The sequence below is a fragment of the Pongo abelii genome, chromosome 1 (assembly GCF_028885655.2).
Source record: "Pongo abelii isolate AG06213 chromosome 1, NHGRI_mPonAbe1-v2.0_pri, whole genome shotgun sequence".
Taxonomy (NCBI): domain Eukaryota; kingdom Metazoa; phylum Chordata; class Mammalia; order Primates; family Hominidae; genus Pongo; species Pongo abelii.
In genome coordinates this window covers 50,891,650-50,910,227 of record NC_071985.2, presented here as the reverse complement: position 1 = coordinate 50,910,227, position 18,578 = coordinate 50,891,650, and the positions used below count along the sequence as shown (strand labels likewise).

The 18,578-nt window shown below is 35.1% G+C and overlaps 1 protein-coding gene across 6 annotated transcripts in view; it reads left to right on the top strand.

The window, feature by feature from the left end:
• PTPRC (protein tyrosine phosphatase receptor type C) overlaps nt 1-18,578 on the top strand; it is a 119,496-nt gene that overhangs the window by 57,007 nt on the left and 43,911 nt on the right. Inside the window, exons 4-12 of one of the 6 annotated variants that reach the window (XM_024256457.3) lie at nt 1,942-2,139; nt 4,799-4,939; nt 7,616-7,759; nt 8,513-8,587; nt 9,689-9,715; nt 11,968-12,186; nt 13,369-13,497; nt 14,925-15,062; nt 18,207-18,326. In XM_024256457.3, the coding sequence (XP_024112225.1) occupies nt 1,942-2,139; nt 4,799-4,939; nt 7,616-7,759; nt 8,513-8,587; nt 9,689-9,715; nt 11,968-12,186; nt 13,369-13,497; nt 14,925-15,062; nt 18,207-18,326 (1,191 nt within the window). The remainder of the gene's footprint in view (nt 1-1,941; nt 2,140-4,798; nt 4,940-7,615; nt 7,760-8,512; nt 8,588-9,688; nt 9,716-11,967; nt 12,187-13,368; nt 13,498-14,924; nt 15,063-18,206; nt 18,327-18,578) is intronic. The other 5 variants (XM_054523657.2, XM_054523651.2, XM_054523642.2 and 2 more) reach the window with 5 other exon arrangements.

Sequence of the window (18,578 nt, the reverse complement as noted above, 5' to 3'; positions counted from 1 at the left end):
TTTTTTTGACACATTTGGTGTATTTTTCTATTCTTTTATTAAGAAAACCAGTTTTTTCAGTAAAAGAGCATAAAAAAATTTTAAAGGACTTTAATCAACAGTGCTAATTCCCTGCAGATTTTTTTTTTACCATTGTACACTCATGTCAGCTGTGCATAAACTTATTTCACTACTACTTTGTCACATATTTTCCTCTTCTTAAAGTAAACTTGAATTGTGGAAATTATTTCAGTATTTTAAATTGTATCTCTTTGTTATCATGAAGTCAGACATTTCTGTAGACTTTGTTTGTTTGTAAACCTAGTTGTGAGTTTTGTTTTTCAGTCCTTTACACACATTTTCATTGCTTTGTTTGCATTTAATTTATTTTTCAAAAAATCCATGAATAGGCTGGGCATGGTGGCTCACGCCTGTAATCCCAGCACTTTGTGAGGGATTACAGGATCCCTCTCACGCCTGTAATCCCAGCACTTTGGGAGGGATTACTTTGGGAGTCCTGTTCTCCTTGGAAGGTGCCTTAAACGGGAATCTTCCCATTTCTTTGTTTCATTCTAGATTCTCTTTATCCAAAAATTGTTGAAGATAGAGAATGTATTATTTTTAAATTCACTCTGAGAAGTGACAACCCAATTTTGTTATGAGTTTCTTTTAAGAGCATTTGCATTATTGAAAACATTTTTAATTAAGGTTGCGAGTTCTACTGGTAAAATTAAAGGCAATGTAGCCATGTTCCCGGCAAAAATCAGATTGATGCGAGAGATATTTTTGCCAGGGAGAGGCACTGATGCTCCTTAGAATGCTGACATATGTATATGCTCATTTAATGTTTAGCAATAGGTCTGCCAGTGTATTCAGTACTCAAATTTACCATCAGGAGAGTGTTCATTCTTTTCTGAAATAATGTGTTGTGTTGACTTTTTTTGGGCAAACAGGTTTATAGACATACTCTGATAAAAGATACTAAGCTATTTGAACTGTTTAACAATGCCATTTATCTTCATTTGAAAAACAAGCATATATAACACCATCACAGAAATTTTGTTTAGGGTACATCAAAGTATTTTGAGTACCATACTGATGAAGTTTATTGGATATAGTAAGCAGTTAAATAAATGGTCAGTGCCTTCCTACAGCAAGTACAAAGCATAATCCACTTTGGGAGGCGGGTGGATCATGAGGTCAGGAGATCGAGACCATCCTGGCCAACATGGTGAAACCCCATCTCTACTAAAAATACAAAAATTAGCTGGATGTGGTGGTGTATGCCTGTAATCCCAGGTACTTGGGAGGCTGAGGCAGGAGAATCGCTTGAACCAGGGAGTCGGAGGTTGCAGTGAGCCAAGATCATGCTACTGCACTCCAGCCTGATGACAGAGTGAGACTCTGTCTCAAAAAAATGTAAATATATATATTTTTTTCATTGATATATATATATATATATATCTCCATGAATAAATAGAAGTTTTGTCTTTCATTTTTTTCTCCTGAAACCCTAGCTCTGCTAAAAACCTTCTAACTTTACCTTTCTCTATCCTTTTCTTTATCTACAACTTTTTAATTTTTTTTAATCATCTTTACCCATTATGCTTCATCCTTCTGAACTCAATTGCTTTGGATAGGTGAGAAGCTGCTTCAATTTCATTTTCCCATTTTTATCTTTAGCTAAAGTTCTGTAGCTTGTTTTAGATCTGTGTCTATATATGTACCTCTGTATGCATCAATATTTGTATATATGCATGTATATATGTGTATATATATTTATGAATACATATACACACCATATACATATACTTATGTATGGTGTGTGTGTATGTATGTGTAGATTATACGCACATACACACTATAATGGACTGGGGAGTTAGTATACTGGGATGAGTATACATTTAGGATATGATTCACATATTTATTTTGTCCTTCTTCCATTTTCCATTAATTTAACAGGATCGACTGCAGCAAAGATGCCCAGTGTTCCACTTTCAAGTGACCCCTTACCTACTCACACCACTGCATTCTCACCCGCAAGCATCTCTGAAAGAGAAAATGACTTCTCAGAGACCACACCTTCTCTTAGTCCAGACAATACTTCAACCCAAGTATCCCCGGACTCTTTGGATAATGCTAGTGCTTTTAATACCACAGGTTGGCACACAAAAGTTGTTAACTTAAATATCAGGGCAATGTCATTTAGAAAATTCTGAAGTTATCAGTACAACTTGTCTTTAAATTATGTGCACAGTTTCTAAGTATGTGATTTTATTCAAGTGCAGAAATTGCAGGAAATTAGTATCTGTAAAATACAGATCGACTGAAGTAATTAATGCATGTTGTTAGGGAGTGGAGAGAGAAAAGGAGGGAAGCAAGATCTCCAAGGACAATCAGGAGAGTAAATTTGTTCTAGTATCCTCTGATCTGTGTACACTCTCCATGATTCTCCCACTTGGCTTCCCGCCACCTGGACAGATGAGAATTTCCCTAGTTCAGAGATTATCAGTCCTGTTCTCCTTGGAAGGTGCCTTAAACAGGAATCTTCCCATTTCTTTGTTTCATTCTAGATTCTCTTTATCCAAAAATTGTTGAAGATAGAGAATGTATTATTTTTAAATTCACTCTGAGAAGTGACAACCCAATTTTGTTATGAGTTTCTTTTAAGAGCATTTGCATTATTGAAAACATTTTTAATTAAGGTTGCGAGTTCTACTGGTAAAATTAAAGGCAATGTAGCCATGTTCCCGGCAAAAATCAGATTGATGCGAGAGATATTTTTGCCAGGGAGAGGCACTGATGCTCCTTAGAATGCTGACATATGTATATGCTCATTTAATGTTTAGCAATAGGTCTGCCAGTGTATTCAGTACTCAAATTTACCATCAGGACAGTGTCCATTCTTTTCTGAAATTATGTGTTGTGTTGATTTTTTTTGGGCAAACAGGTTTATAGACATACTCTGATAAAAGATACTAAGCTATTTGAACTGTTTAACAATGCCATTTATCTTCATTTGAAAAACAAGCATATATAACACCATCACAGAAATTTTGTTTAGGGTACATCAAAGTATTTTGAGTACCATACTGATGAAGTTTATTGGATATAGTAAGCAGTTAAATAAATGGTCAGTGCCTTCCTACAGCAAGTACAAGACTGTGTATTTAATCTTCCATTTGTTTCCCTGTCACCATAGCAGGGTAGTGACTAGGACCTGTCTAAACACTGTAAAAGTTTGAACGCATTGCCCAAAATTTTTACAAAAGGAATGCAAGTATGAAGGTGCTGATGACTAGGTAGAACATCTCATGCCATTTTATTATTTTGTTTATTGCCTGAGTAGTGTCACATAGAGTTTTCCTTTTGAAGGTTCTGTATTTCACGTCACATGCACAAAAAACAATGCAACATTCCTTTCATTCCCACATTTTTAAAATCTAAAACCACTTAAGCCATAAATTTACAGACAGAGCAAAGTATGAGAAAGGTTTAAAATTGAATAGATTGAAAATAACGATGAATAATTTTAAAATACTGATTTGTTCTAGCAAAATAATACTGATGGTGAAATTACCTTGAAAAGTTTATGCTTTCAAATAAAAACACACTTTCTTTTCTAGAAAATAATCTTTTCATCAGGTGATATTTCAATTAGCTATTGGAATAAAGTCTATATGAGTTATTTAATTTATGATTATGATTGATTTATACTGCTGAATGCAGTCAATTTTTTTCATTTACTGATATAATTGGGGGAAAAATCCTTTAAACTGCATTTCTAAGGATATTTATATACACTATTCAAAATTGTTCATTTTTGAAAATGGTTACAATAACCATCCATGTGCATAACATTAAATTTAATTATGTGATTTTATTTTTATAAAGATAGTTTGTGACTATTTCAAAACATTTTCAGTATAGATGGGTATGTGTGTATATATATTTGTATATACTGTTAAGTATATATAAAGTATATGTATGTATTGTGTGTGTATATACTTTAATCCTATGTATACATACATATACATATATACATATAGGATTAAAGTATATAAAGTGTATGCTTTATATGTACTTAAAAGACACACAATGAAAACACCATCCCTTTAAATTCTGTTCCTTAAAGGTACCTTTTTAACCATTGTTGTATATCCTCCAGGCTCTCAACATATGATTTTGTGAGTATGTGAGAGACCGTGTGTGTAAGCATGGACATGTGAGATGGTTTCCACATGTTTTCAAACACTAGATATTATCAACCTTTTAAAACTCTGCCAGTATGCTAGCTAGAAATATTTCATGTTGATTTACATTTAAAAAATTGTTCTTAACACTGAACCTTTTTTCATATACCTTTCGGCCCTTGTGTATATCAGGTAGATGTCTGTCACATCTCTTGTCCATTTTTAAATTTTTTCTTTTCTTTGTAATTTGTAAGACATACTAGTATATTGGAAGATTCCTTTCTTATTCTGCCTACAAAGAAATGTCCCATCTGTCAGTTTGTAGAGTTGACGGAGAATTCAGAAAGCTCACAGTGATGTGAAAGTCAGTAAAGCCACCTGGAAACACGAATTCTCTATGGCTGCATCCAGCTCAGGAAACCTCCCAAGGCGATGTAAATAGAGGACTCAGGTGCCTGTCACTTTCCAGCCAAGCAAATTTAAATACTGACAGACACATTTTAACAGATTCAGTCACTTCACAGTTTAGTAAACTATAATCGCAATTTGCTCCTTATAACCTCTTAGTAAATTATTCATCTCCAGTGGGGGAAGATTGATGTAATGATCTCACTTTCCTACCTTAGGTGTTTCATCAGTACAGACGCCTCACCTTCCCACGCACGCAGACTCGCAGACGCCCTCTGCTGGAACTGACACGCAGACATTCAGCGGCTCCGCCGCCAATGCAAAACTCAACCCTACCCCAGGCAGCAATGCTATCTCAGGTTTGCGGGTCCTTCAGACTTGTGCAAATATGAAAAGTACATGACGACTACCTGTATTTAAGAATGGTGTGAGGAAATCTAACCACTTATTCAACGTGCAGCTATTGCTAGTTGATGAATTTGGAATTTCAGTCACTCTTAGGAATATGAAACAACAGAACAAATGTCCTTTTAATAGAGATGAAATAATAGTGAGAATTGTGAGACTAAAGCAAAAATCTGCTCAGGAGGAAGCATTATTCAGGATAGTCTATTTTTTATATATTTTAGGCAATTATCATTCTACAGGGAAAACTTTTTGTTAGAAGTAAGAAATAATATGCATAAATCTTTACTTAAAGACTTTGTACCAACAAACAAAAGGGTAAAGAGTGATTCCTATTATCAATGAAGGGCAGTGAGAAATTGTAACCACAATGAAACTGTTATTTAAATAATGAGAAAAAAAAAGAAAGGAATGGGTTTATTTCCCATTCAAACATTAAGAATCTTTCAGGATGGCATCTCTGTGTTTATAACAACAATGCAGAATATTTCCTCCCTTTTCTTTTCAAAATTAGTGTCCAAATCACTTCGTGGTGCCCTTTTATATGCAAGAAAAACAAGTATGTCTTTTGTCAGATCACAAATCCACACAGTCTCATATGTAATTTCAGTGATCTGAGTGCTTGAAAGTTAAAGATATAAATGGTAGACCTATGTAGCTGGCAGGAACATGGTCTTGCTTTAGGTAGGAATCAAACACATCAAATAGAATAATTATTATTTTTCAGTATTAAAACTGTGCCCTTGGCATAAAAATCATTCCAAGCAATCCACACTCTTTAAACAAGTGGGAGAAGAGCTGCCCTCACCTGCCTCATTCCACCTAGTCCGGCCGCCATGGGAACCACAATAAAAATATTTGGAGCTTTTAGCAAACCCACAGATCCAGAAATAGTGGAGGGGCAGAAACTATAAAACAACAAAAGGGGACTGACCCCTGGGGGCTAGTTGTCACACAGACTAGTCTGCTCTGTCCTGATCAAGGAATTCTTCCTCTCAAAGTGGCTAATTCCACTGATTAAAAATCTATTAGGATTAATCAACCTAACTAAAATTGTAAATGCCGCCCATAACCACCACTGAGAGTACCTACATAACAAGGGAAACGAAGTTTTCAAGTGAGGAGGAGGGAAGGTAGGGAGTTTCGGGAGGTTGAGAGTGGAAGCCTCAATACAGCTTGGGAGCAGGGTCTGCTAGAGAGGGGAGAACAGAACAAGTGAGTGAGAGGAGTGTGGAAAAGAAGGTGGAAAAAAGCTGCTTTCAAAACTCTGCAGAGGGCCAGTTCTATGTTTGAATGAGTTTTTTAAAGGATGAATAAATGAGCTTTCCTCACTCTTCTACATATTCTGCTGGAGCCCTCCTCTGGGGATCCAGAGTGGAAAACCTCATGTTTATGTTGTTTATTCTATTCTATGGTTTAGTTAAATTTCGTGGTGGCTTTTGAAGACTGAGCTGAGAACCCATGCTCAATTATTTGGAAGATGCATTTTCAATTCTAATGGAATGTATGTGTGAAATTATAGACTGTACTGCATTTGTAATTGGTAGACACCCACATGCTCAAATCAAAGCCATGTTCAGAATGTGCATGCATGTATTACTGCAGAAATACAGACTCTGCCTGCAAATGTGAGAGTAATCTCACATCATTGAACTGATGACCCGAGGGATCTTGACAGAAAATAACCCAACAAGCTCTTGAATAGAGGGCAGTTCATATTTCTTTTGCTTTTTCCATGGCAACTAGTGTAGTGCTAGTCATCTAGTAGGCACCAAATGAATATACATTGATTGCCTGTGCTGTAATTCTGGATGTGATGTTGGGCAAAGATGTAAAATACATTAGGTAATTTGAAGCCTGACAATGGAAAGTTCTAACCTAGTACAATGTGCAGTTTCTTTGGCTACAACACTAGATTCTATACCAATTAGCAACTATGTGATTGGAAAATAAGAGAATGATGCCACTGTAATGTGGAATTTGTTGGATTTCAAGGCAATCTGATTTTTCCTGGCCAGGGAAGCCTGAATTGTGAAAGTAGAATTGTAACCTTCAGCTGGAAAGGAAGAGAAAGAAAACCTTTGAGCTCATGCTGTGGCCCAGGCAGGATCCCATTCAGCTCTATTTTAAGAAAATTAAAACTGAGCACCTGCACCCAGGGATCCCTCCCCAGAGAGGTGTGTGCCTGCAAGGCTCTCAGCATGTATCAAGTTGCACTTCCTCCTGTGCCAACCTTTTACACTCAGAGCTCTACCTCTGTCTACACGGTCTCAGCACCACTAAGACAGCACCAGTCTCTACTGCTTTGATGCATTTTTTATATTGCCTAAGGCAGCCTGCAGCCCAGAGTCTTAGGCTTCTTGGGCTGTCCAAATGATATATTTTTTTAAGTTGTGCTCTGATTATGAAGCTGCATAGGTTTCCAGTTGTCCGCCCCTAAACGCATCTTTCCCATAAGCCCTGGTATTTTTGGTACAGTTCTGTAGAATGCATGTGTCGTGGTATCGCAGAAGTGCTTGAAGGTTTGTTTCTCTGCCTTAACTTTAGTAATTGTGTTTATGTTGGCTATCTGCCTATTGCCCTTGCGTGACAGACACAAGTGACAGTACTGATGGCCCTTCTGATTGCAGATGTCCCAGGAGAGAGGAGTACAGCCAGCACCTTTCCTACAGACCCAGTTTCCCCATTAACAACCACCCTCAGCCTTGCACGCCACAGCTCTGCTGCCTTACCTGCACGCACCTCCAACACCACCATCACAGCGAACACCTCAGGTCTGACTATGCTGCTCTAGGTGTCTTCAGTTATAGATAATGAAGTGGAAACTCAAAACTTTAATGAAGCTCTTTTATTTTGTGCCAAATATTATTTGCAGGTTTCCCATTTTACAAATGTTCACGTATCAACACCAAATTATGCAAAAGAAACTTGCCAGTAAGCTTTTTCTGGGCGTATTTTATTTTATTATTAATATTATAAAAGTCCATGGCAAAGAAGAATCAATAATAGGCCTTAATGTCATATAGCTCTGGGATCAAATCCAGTTTCTTCAACTTCGTAGCTGATTACAGGGCAAATTACTAATACTTTCTGCATATCGGATTTGCTTTCTGTAAAAATGGACATAGTAACACTCCTTTCAAAATATTAACGTGATGACTGAATATGTAAAAATCTGGTATGTAATAAATATTTTAAAAGAGTAATTGTGACCCTTATTGGAATCCAAGTATGGAAAGCCGTGAATGAAAGGGAAATGAATAGTTTGAGGAAGATTGCACATCATCAACTAAGAATTATATCAAGGAATGAATAGTTTTCCCTCAATTTATACAATGTTTAGTTTAAATGACTTGAAATACATCTTTGATTCACTTTATTATTTTAAAAACAAGCGAACGTCAAATCAAACGAGGACTCCTAGAGCAAAGATGCCATTAGGAAATTATCTTTGCTAAAGAGTTTTTCTTTCACCTTTTAATATAACAAACTCATTAACTTTTATTCTTCTGTTCATTTTCTTGCAGATACCTACCTTAGTGCCTCTGAAACAACCACTCTGAGCCCTTCTGGAAGCGCTGTCATTTCAACCACAACAATAGGTGATATTACCCTCAGTCAGGCAGCCACACCATCCCCATGTGCCTGGTGATGTGCTCTCACAAGGGCCTTCCACCCACTCTACCTCGGGCTCCTTTCTTTAAGTTGCATTAAGTGTTTGAATCCTGAGGGTAATGGAACAGCAGGAAGACATTTCTCTGCTTAGCAGTGCAACAGCTGATGAGATCAGGATGTAATTGTTACTGTCATAATCCATCAGAAAACATGTGTGAGAAACAACCAAATCTACTAGAACTTTTTCTCACGGGGGTTTAGGTCTTAGTAAGGAAAAGAACAAGCCCATCAAAGGGGCTGTCCGTTGCAAGTGGTGAGCATCAGACAGCTGATTGCACAGTTCCAGTTAAGCAGTGAGAGGGCGTGGAGATAAAGGAAAGAGGCATTGAGGAATGGCTATAGCAATGGTGGTATCTGTGAATCAGCAAGTAAGCTGATCAGAGCTTGCAAGCCTACAATTCTTCTCAAATTCTTCCAACCCAAAATCAAGATGAGCAGAGATCTCTTAGCTTACACAAAGCACATGTTCTCCCAATTATTCAACTTAAATGCCTACACTCACACAAGATACTACTAAATTTGTTGAGAGAGAAATTTGTTACCCTGGATCTAGTAGATGTGCAAAGAGCTTACAAAAGTTAATCTAGAGAATGAAGCAGTCTTTGCATTTTCTCTGACTTTTTTTTTATATAAATGAAAAGTATAAACTTCGTACTATGGGGGTCATAATTATATAAATTGACATTGAGATTAATCAAAAAATGAAGACCTTTAAAATATTTTTGGATGTGTGACTCTTCAGCCATGTTGCCATACTGCAATTAGATGTGTACCTAAAAGTCTTAATATTGTTAATTGTATTTATTGGGTATATTTATGAAAAAGTTTATAGAATTAGCTCATTCCTTTATAATGCTTTAAGTTTTGAAATTAAAACCTGTACTAGGCAAATCCTTCATATTCTGTTAAATCTAACTAGATAGACTTTATGAAGTAGAAGTACTGTAAATCAGCTTTCCCAAAAATGACATGGTAGATATTCTAAAGCAAAATTTTAATAATTTATATTTTTTTTTTCTCCGTTACAGCTACTACTCCATCTAAGCCAACATGTGGTAAGTTTATTTACTTAGAATCAGCACACCTCACTTTGGAATAGCACTTTAATTACATCTTTCTTTATTCCAAGCTTTCAGGACCCACTAGCAAGCTAAACTCACTGGCTCTAATTTCTCACCAATGACTAGTCTCAAATTAGTGAAAAATTACTAGCTACACATGGACATAGAGTTGGGAATGATAGACACTGGGAAATACAAGAGCGATGATGGAGGGAGGAAGGCAAGGGTTGGGAAACTACCTATACTGGGAACTGTGCCTACTTCCTGGGCGTCGAATTCAATTTTACTGCAAACCTCAGCATCATGCAATATACCTTTGTAACAAACTTGCACATATAACCCTGGAATCCAAAATAAAAGTTGAAAACTAAATTTTCCAGTTAGACAACTTTGGTAAAGCCACTTAATTTAATTTAGGTATTTGAAAAAAAAAAATGGAATGACAGCAAGTTTGTTGGTGAAGGGGAGGGGGACAAGGATTCAGTGTGATGATAAATATAAAATGTGGATAATACCTTCAAAGCTTATCAAGAAGAAAAATCTCTCTTTTTCTCTCTCTTTCTGTCTTGCTTGTTGGGGGCTGGCTCAAAGCAGATACTTGAAAACGGTTTGTCTCTTTTTTTTTTTTTTCTTTCTCATTTTCTTCCTTGATTCTCAGTTGAAGCAAAGTGGTTCTTCATGGTCAGGGGTTATTCCTCCATTCATTTCTAAGTCTCACCACTGGAGTTACTGCCTTCAGTAGCTTTCCATACATTTAGTGTAAAGAGTGTCCTTCATATGTCTGTTTAATTAATATGATCTCTTGTAATCAGGTTGTCATTCACCTCTCTTCCTTGCCTCTTGCATTGTTGCCTCCTTATGTTCTTCACTTAAGTAATATGGAACCACTTACTGTTTTCTTCCCTTTCTTTCTTTCATTCCTTAGTTCTTTCTTTCTTTCTTTCTTTTTTTTTTTTTCTCACTCTGTTGCCCGGGCTGGAGTGCGGTGGTACAATCTCAGCTCACTGCAACCTCTGCCTCCTGGGTTCAAGTGATTCTCCTGCCTCAGCCTCCCAAGTAGCTGGGACTACAGGCACATGCCACCGAGCCCAGCTGATTTTTGTATTTTTAGTAGAGATGGAGATTCACCATGTTGCCCATGCTGGTCTTGAACTCCTGACCTCAGGTGATCAACCTGCCTCGGCCTTCCAAATGCTAGGATTACAGGCATGAGCCACCACGCCCGGCCCGCTTACAGATTTCTAAACACATACTGTTCCTTCCTGCCTCTGTGGCCACTCCTGCTCTTCCTCTACAATTGGAATTCTGCTCCAACCTCATCCCCCAAACCCCATGTCTATTTTTCTATTTCCTGCTCATATTTTAAAACACAAACTAAGTCACCTTCTCTGGAAATCCTGTCCTATACCTCCAAATGGAACAGATCTCTCCCTTTCTAGTGCCACATTATTTCCTGCATAATCTTATTTTAGAGGTTTGTATGTCTCCTGCAATTCATGGGTGTGTCTGCCTCCACATTGGATTATACATTTCTAAAAGCTGATTATATCTAACTTGCCTTTGAATTCCTAGTATTGGTGACCATGTCTTACACATGACAAGGGCTTAGTAATTTTTGTTGAATAAAAACGAATGAATAAATTTATATTTGTTGTAAAGATATTTTTATCAGTCAGCAGAAATTGTTGACACTAAACAAAGGTGCTTTGGAGGTATATTATCAATCATAATTTTACCCAAGTTAAGGAATGAATGAGGGCTTCTGGTCTCTGAGTAATTAATGCTCCATGTATATGAAGAAACAGTGGGTTAATAACTACATTTTAGGAAACAAGAAAATTATAAAGCAAGAATAAATTTCTCAGATGCATCATTTATTTGTGCATCAAGTCAACAAGTAACTAGTGAGTTCCCATTAATGATAAATATTACGCATACTCCTATATTTACAGTGATAATAAAAATAGACTAGACTTTGCTCTCATGGAAGTTCCAAGTCCAGCTAGGAAGACAGACACTCATCTGGTAATCATCCAAATATAAATTTACAAGCTGGGGTCCTTGATAGGGCAGTAAAGCACAGAGAATTACGAAAAAAATGATATGGAGGCACCTGATGTGTTTTTTCTTTTTCATGTTTTTTGGGGATATTTGGTTAGTAGATTTGATATTTTGGCATTTGCATTAATGTAGTTTTGTTTGTTCTGGAAAAATAAGATAACACTCAATGTTCCATTTTCTTTTAGGTGAAAAATATGCAAACATCCCTGTGGATTACCTATATAACAAGGAAACTAAATTATTTATGGCAAAGCTAAATGTTAATGAGACTGTGGAATGTGAAAAAAATAATTGCATAAACAATGAGCTGCATAACCTTAAAGAATGTGAACAAATATCTCTTTCCATATTTCATAATTCATGTACTGCTCCTTATAGGAAATTAAAGTTAGTTGTGCCACCAGGTAAATATCAATTTATTTCTTTTAATAAATTTGTAAAAACAGTACACTTTCGTATGTGGTGTTCTCCAGTGGTCACAGGAACTGGTTTGGTGAGAGAACAGGGCTGAGGGAAAGGAAATCCCTTGGAAACAAGTGGGTGAACTTTCTGCTTTCTTAACCAAGTAAAAATGATAGAGTCAAATAAGCCTCCTGTTTACATCCATTAATCACCACTTTTACTTATTTAACAGGGAGATGTTCATGTGCACTAAATATAATTTATCCTGCTAAGTGATTGTCTACAAGCTTTCTTTATTCTCCTCTACTTAAATGAAGTCATTAATTATATATGTACACATATTTATTCTTTTAAGTACAAATTTATCTGAAATATATTAGGGAGAAACATAAAGGATTTGATGTGTATGGGAAGAACCAAAATACATTCATCTAAAGGAAGGTTATGGTCATGTTAGTGAGATCAAGCTGGTTTTGTCAGCTAAGCTACTGCTCGGAAAGAGGAGGGGGTGACAGGTGTCGGGTAGACTCCAGGGAAGCATCTCTTAGCTAAATGCATTCTGGAAAAGGGATTCCAGAGCTGTGTAATTTAAAAAAAAGTTATATCATTTAATAATTCAAGACTATTAATAAATTTATTAACATTTAAATACGTTAACATCAAATGTATTTTGAAAATAAAATCCATTTAATTTATTCATTTTCCATAAATATTACTGAGATAAATTACCAATTAAACACAGAAGATGACAATACTTAAAAATGCATTTCCCAAGAGGGAAACTCCCGATACACTTTAGAATAATCATTCAATTAAAAGTAAGTAAAGAGTAAACAAAAAACTTAAGATATAAACAAAAATACAAAATGGAATGAGTGTTTTTTAAAATGTGTGAAAGCTACAATTTTATCAATATGTTTCCTTGCATTTTATTTTTTAACGTGGTATAACTTATAAATGAAACGCTACCAAACTATATGGTGCTAAAAATAATAAAGTAAATAATAAAAAAACACCAAATCCCTAGAGTTATTAGACTTTTCCCATAGCAATCTCAATCCTTGCCAAATTCTATGTCATTAGCATAATTTCAGTGGCTTTAACTGAGATGTTAGGAATGAATGAGGGCTTGGGATACACATTATGAAATACTAATCAAGTTTATTTCTGTATCTTCTCGGCAGACGTTGAAAAGTTTCAGTTACTTGATTGTACACAAGATGAAAAAGCAAATACTACTATTTGCTTAAAATGGAAAAATATTAAAAACTTTACTTGTGATCCACGTAATATTACCTACAGATTTCAATGTGGTAAGAATATAACATTGACCAGAGAATTTTTTTTTGTGGCACAATGTTGTTCTAGATATTATTTAATTTTACTCTCTGCCCTTTCTCTCTTCCTCCCTGCCTCTCTTGTTCTCACTCTGTTTGTCTTTTTTCTTTCTTGTCTTTTTCTTGGTCTGTGGTATATTTAGAGTCAAATAATTAAATTATCTATACAACTCAAACAAATTCACAAAATAAATGAATACTTCTCATGAAAAATAAATATCTAAAAATTGAAAGTCAATTAATTTACAATAATTTTCTTGGCAATTGTTATACACAGGCATTGTTGAAGAGATCATGAAAGAAGGGTGTTATAAGGAAATGATAATACACAAACTCTGTTATGAAGTAAGGAAAACAAATACAAGATTGTATGGTTCAAGAGTTTACTTTTTCCATCCTGCATCAACAAAATTCATACACAAGTTCAAGAACACTTAAATAAGAAGAAAGCAGAAAAAGAACAGCAAGTGCATCTAGGGATATGTTTGGATTTGAATTGAGGCAACTAATAATTGAGATAGTATTTTTAAAGGGCATTTGAATTTAATGAGGTGAACTCTCCCACCCTTTGACTTAAAGCCATCTGCCAGGCCATAGCTGGCATGACAGACAGATGTGCTCAGGTATGCATGTGCATGCACGCATATCCACAGCTACACACATAGAGGATGGAGCATTGCGCTGGGTGTAATTATCACCTAATCATCATAGTATAGATTCATGGCCATCAGGCAAGCAGACAAGGAAAGGAAGAGCAAGCATAAGACAGACCAATGATAAAATGTTCTCTCTAGACAATCTATTAGATAAAGACTAGGTGAGGTGCAATCTCAACTTTAAGTTATAGTTGCTATATACAGATTGAGCATCCCTAATCTGAAAATCCAGAATCCAAAATGTTCTCAGAATCCAGTACTTTTTGAGTGCCAACATAATGAGGCTCAAACAAATGAAAAATTTTACAGGTGACCTAAAGTGACTGGTCATAGTCAAAATGCAGAAACACAACACAGAATTTAGTCAGCATCCCCAGAGAAAAATAAATGACCTCAAGCTATGTATATGAGGTATATATGAAACATAAATGAATTTTGCATTTGAACTTGTGTCCTATTCCCAAGATATTGTATCATCTGTATGCAAATATTCCAAAATCTGAAAAAAAAAACTAAATCCAAAACACTTCTGGTGCCAGGAATTTTGAATAAGGGAAATTCAGCCTGTATTTTCATAAAAGTTGAATGTAAAAATTATTTTTAGGATTTTTTATTATTTTGGTAATTTCCACAGATGTTTCAATCTGATAAATATTAAATAGAGAATTATAAATGTGAAATTAGAAAATAAATGTGTGCGTGAAATATTGCATCGATATATTCATTTGAAGTATTTCTTTATTTCAGGTAATACAACATTTAATAAGAAAGAAATTAAATTAGAAAACCTTGAACCCGAACATGAGTATAAGTGTGACTCAGAAATACTCTATAATAACCACAAGTATACTAACACAAGTAAAATTATTAAAACAGATTTTGGGAGTGAGTATGTTACTTGCATTTATATATAAAATTGCTTCCCTTTTCATGTTCTTATAATTATTTGAGAATCATAGGAAATGAATTGTCTTTTTGCTGTTTTTGATACTTTTTAAGCATATGCTTTTTATTTCGATGAAGCTCAATTTATCTATTTTTACTTCTTTTGCTTATGTTTTTGGTGTCATATATAAAAGTCCATTGCCAAGTCATGCAGATTTATCCATATGTTTTGTTCTAAAAATTTTATAGCATTAGCTCTTAAATTTAGCTCTGTTACCCACTTTGAGTTAATATTTGTATGTGGTGTGAGGTAACAGTCTAATTTCATTTTGTTGCATATGGCCATCTAATTTTTCTAGCGCCATTTGCTTAAAATACTATTTATTCAGCCATTGAATAGTCTTGCCATTCTAATCAAAAATTAGTTGACCATAATGATGGGTTTATTTCTGAACTTTCAGTTTTATTTTATTGATTTATATGTCATGCTTACACTGTTGATTACTGCTGCTTTGTAGTAAATTTTGAAATTGGAAACTGTAAGTTCCCCCAAACTGTTACTTTTCCTCAAGATTGTTTAGAATATCTAAGGGAACTTGGAATTCTGTATGAATTTTAGGATCAGCTTTTCAATTTTTATAAAGAAGCCATCTGGGATTCTTTCAGGGATTGCATTGAATCTGTAGATCAATTTGGGAAATATTGCCATCTTAACCATGTTAGTCTTCCAGTTCATGAACACAAGACATCTTTCCATTAATTTAGGTCTTCTTTAATTCATTTTCAAAATGTTTTGTAGTTTTCAGTGCATTAGTCTTATAATTCTTCTGTTAAATTTATTTCTAGTTTAAGTTTATTCCTGGTTATAATGCTGTTGTCTTCTTAATCACATTTTCAGATTTGTTACTAATGTACAAAAGTACAATTGATTTTTCTGTATTGATCTTGCAATCTGTCACATTACTGAATTTGTTTATTAATGATAATATTGAGAAATTTTTGACATAACTTATTAATGTAATTCTAAATTTTGTTTTGTTTTGATTTTGAGATGGAGTCTCGCTCTGTTGCCCAGGCTGGAGTGCAGTGGCATGATCTCAGCTCACTGCAACCTCTGACTCCTGGGTTCAAGCAATTCTCCTGCCTCAGCCTCCCAAGTAGCTGGGACTACAGGTGCGTGCCACCACGCCCTGCTGATTTTCTGTATTTTTAGTAGAGACGAGGTTTCACCATGTTAGCCAAGATGGTCTCAATCTCCTGACCTCAATCCACCCACCTTGGCCTCCCAAAGTGCTGGAATTACAGGCGTGAGCCACTGCGCCCGGCCCGTGATTCTAAGTTTTATGTAAAAAGGATAGTCGAAGACTAAAGAGGCTGCCTAAATCCTTGTCTCCTCATACTCCTCCAAAATAATATATAGCTACAAGAAGAGCAAATAAAACTATGTAAAAACTATATCCTCAGCATAACTAGAAAATTTTAATATATTTTTATAAGTACCACAATTATTACATTCTTTATAATCAATGCAACAAAATAGAAATCCCAGAAAACTATGTTTTATATTTGAAAACAGCACAAAATGTTTTCAGTGGGGGAAAAATAGTCTTTTCAAATAATGATCCTGGTATCTCTGTAGAAAAAAAATGAACATCAGTTCTCACCTCTCAACAAACACAAAAATTAATTCAAAATGGATTCCAGACCTAAATACTAAAGCTATAATTATGAAAATTCTAATCAAAGACATAGGAGAAAATGTGTACCTTTAGCAAAGATTACCTAGGGCACAAAAGCAAGAAACATAAAAATTTTTTGATGAATTGGAGTGCATCAAAATTGAACATTCCTGCTCTTCGGATGAGGCCACTAAGGAAATAAAAGAGCAATAAATAGTTTGTAAAAAATCAAAATTAATTTTTTCAACAACAGTTTTTCCAGAATATACAGAGAGCTCTTTCAGCTGCAAAATAAGGAATAAAACAGCTCAATTGAAAATGGACAAACATTTTTAATATACGCTTCACAAAAGAGGATATACAAGTGGTTAATAAGCACATTAAGTGATGCTCAACATCATTAGTTATCTGAGAAATACAAATGAAAACAACACTGAGATGATAATACTATACATCCATTAAAATGGCTAAACTTAAAAAGACGGATACTACTATTGGTCAGGATGTGCAGCCATGACCCAGGAATTTCACTCCAGGTATTTATCAAAGAGGAAGCATGACAAAGCAGATTCATTCATAGTAGCCAAAACCTGGAAACAGCCCAAATGTGTATTCACTGTTGAATCATAGGTAAAGCGTGGTGTATCTTTACAATAACTACCGATAATTTTTTAAAAATCTAACTATGACACATGCAACTAAGTGAATGAATCTTCAGAAAATTACATTGAGTGCAATATGTTAGGTGTGAAAAAGTACTTACTGTTTGTTTAATTTTATTTACATGCAATGGGTAAAAAGATATTTAATCTGTAGTAACAGAAAGTTGATCAGAAGACACGTGAGTCTGGTCAAATGAGCTGAGTGGACTGGGAGGTGCCACAGAAGGACATTTTGGGATCACAGAAATTTTCTTTACCTTGATTGTGGTGTTGGTTATGTACGTATACATTTGTTAAAAACTCGTTAAACTATATCTCGAATGTGTACATTTTAATGTAAATTTTACTTCATACATTTTATTTAAACATTTATCAGTTTTTCTCAGTTTCAAATGACTAGTTACTGGAAGCAATGACAAGTGCTACTCAATGACTGCTGAATTTATTAGTGCTATGAATGTCAGATTTTCAGCACAGCAAAACCTACAAATCCCAGGATTTTTAGGCAGTATCTGGGCAAGAATATATATGAATAATGTATATGAAAGGAAGAGGGGGTTCTCAGATATCTTCAAGTCAGTGGAATGCTTAGGTTTCACAATGCCAATCTGGTGTGACATTTACTTTGTTAAAGGACTTTACTCTAAAACAAATTAAATAAGCCCAGATGTATTTCTTTAAATTTTATTTTGAATTCATCATTTGTCAAAATATGGTTATCAATAATGCATGCTTATAACATGAAGAATGCTTTATCCATGTCTCATTTTTCATATTACATAACATTCTTATTCTTTTAACAGCTCCAGGAAAGCCTCAGAATATTGTTTGTAAAAGTGAAGCTGCACATCAAGGAGTAATTACCTGGAATCCCCCTCAAAGATCATTTAATAATTTTACCCTCTGTTATGTAAACAAGACAGGTAATTTGTGTAGAATTTAATTTCATCAGAAAAGAGAAATCAAGAATTTGAAAGTACTAGAAATTTTTATTGAGCCAGTGAGCCACAAAGTTCTCTGCTTAGAGACTGGATAGGCATAGTATACTCCCTGATCTTAGAATTGCTTCCACTCATTCAAAGCTTTCCAGCCCCAGAAATGACTAAAATCCAGAATATTCTAAATATTTGCTTGTCCTTCTTGGTCTTAGTTTAAATCTTTGTGCTCCAAAGCCT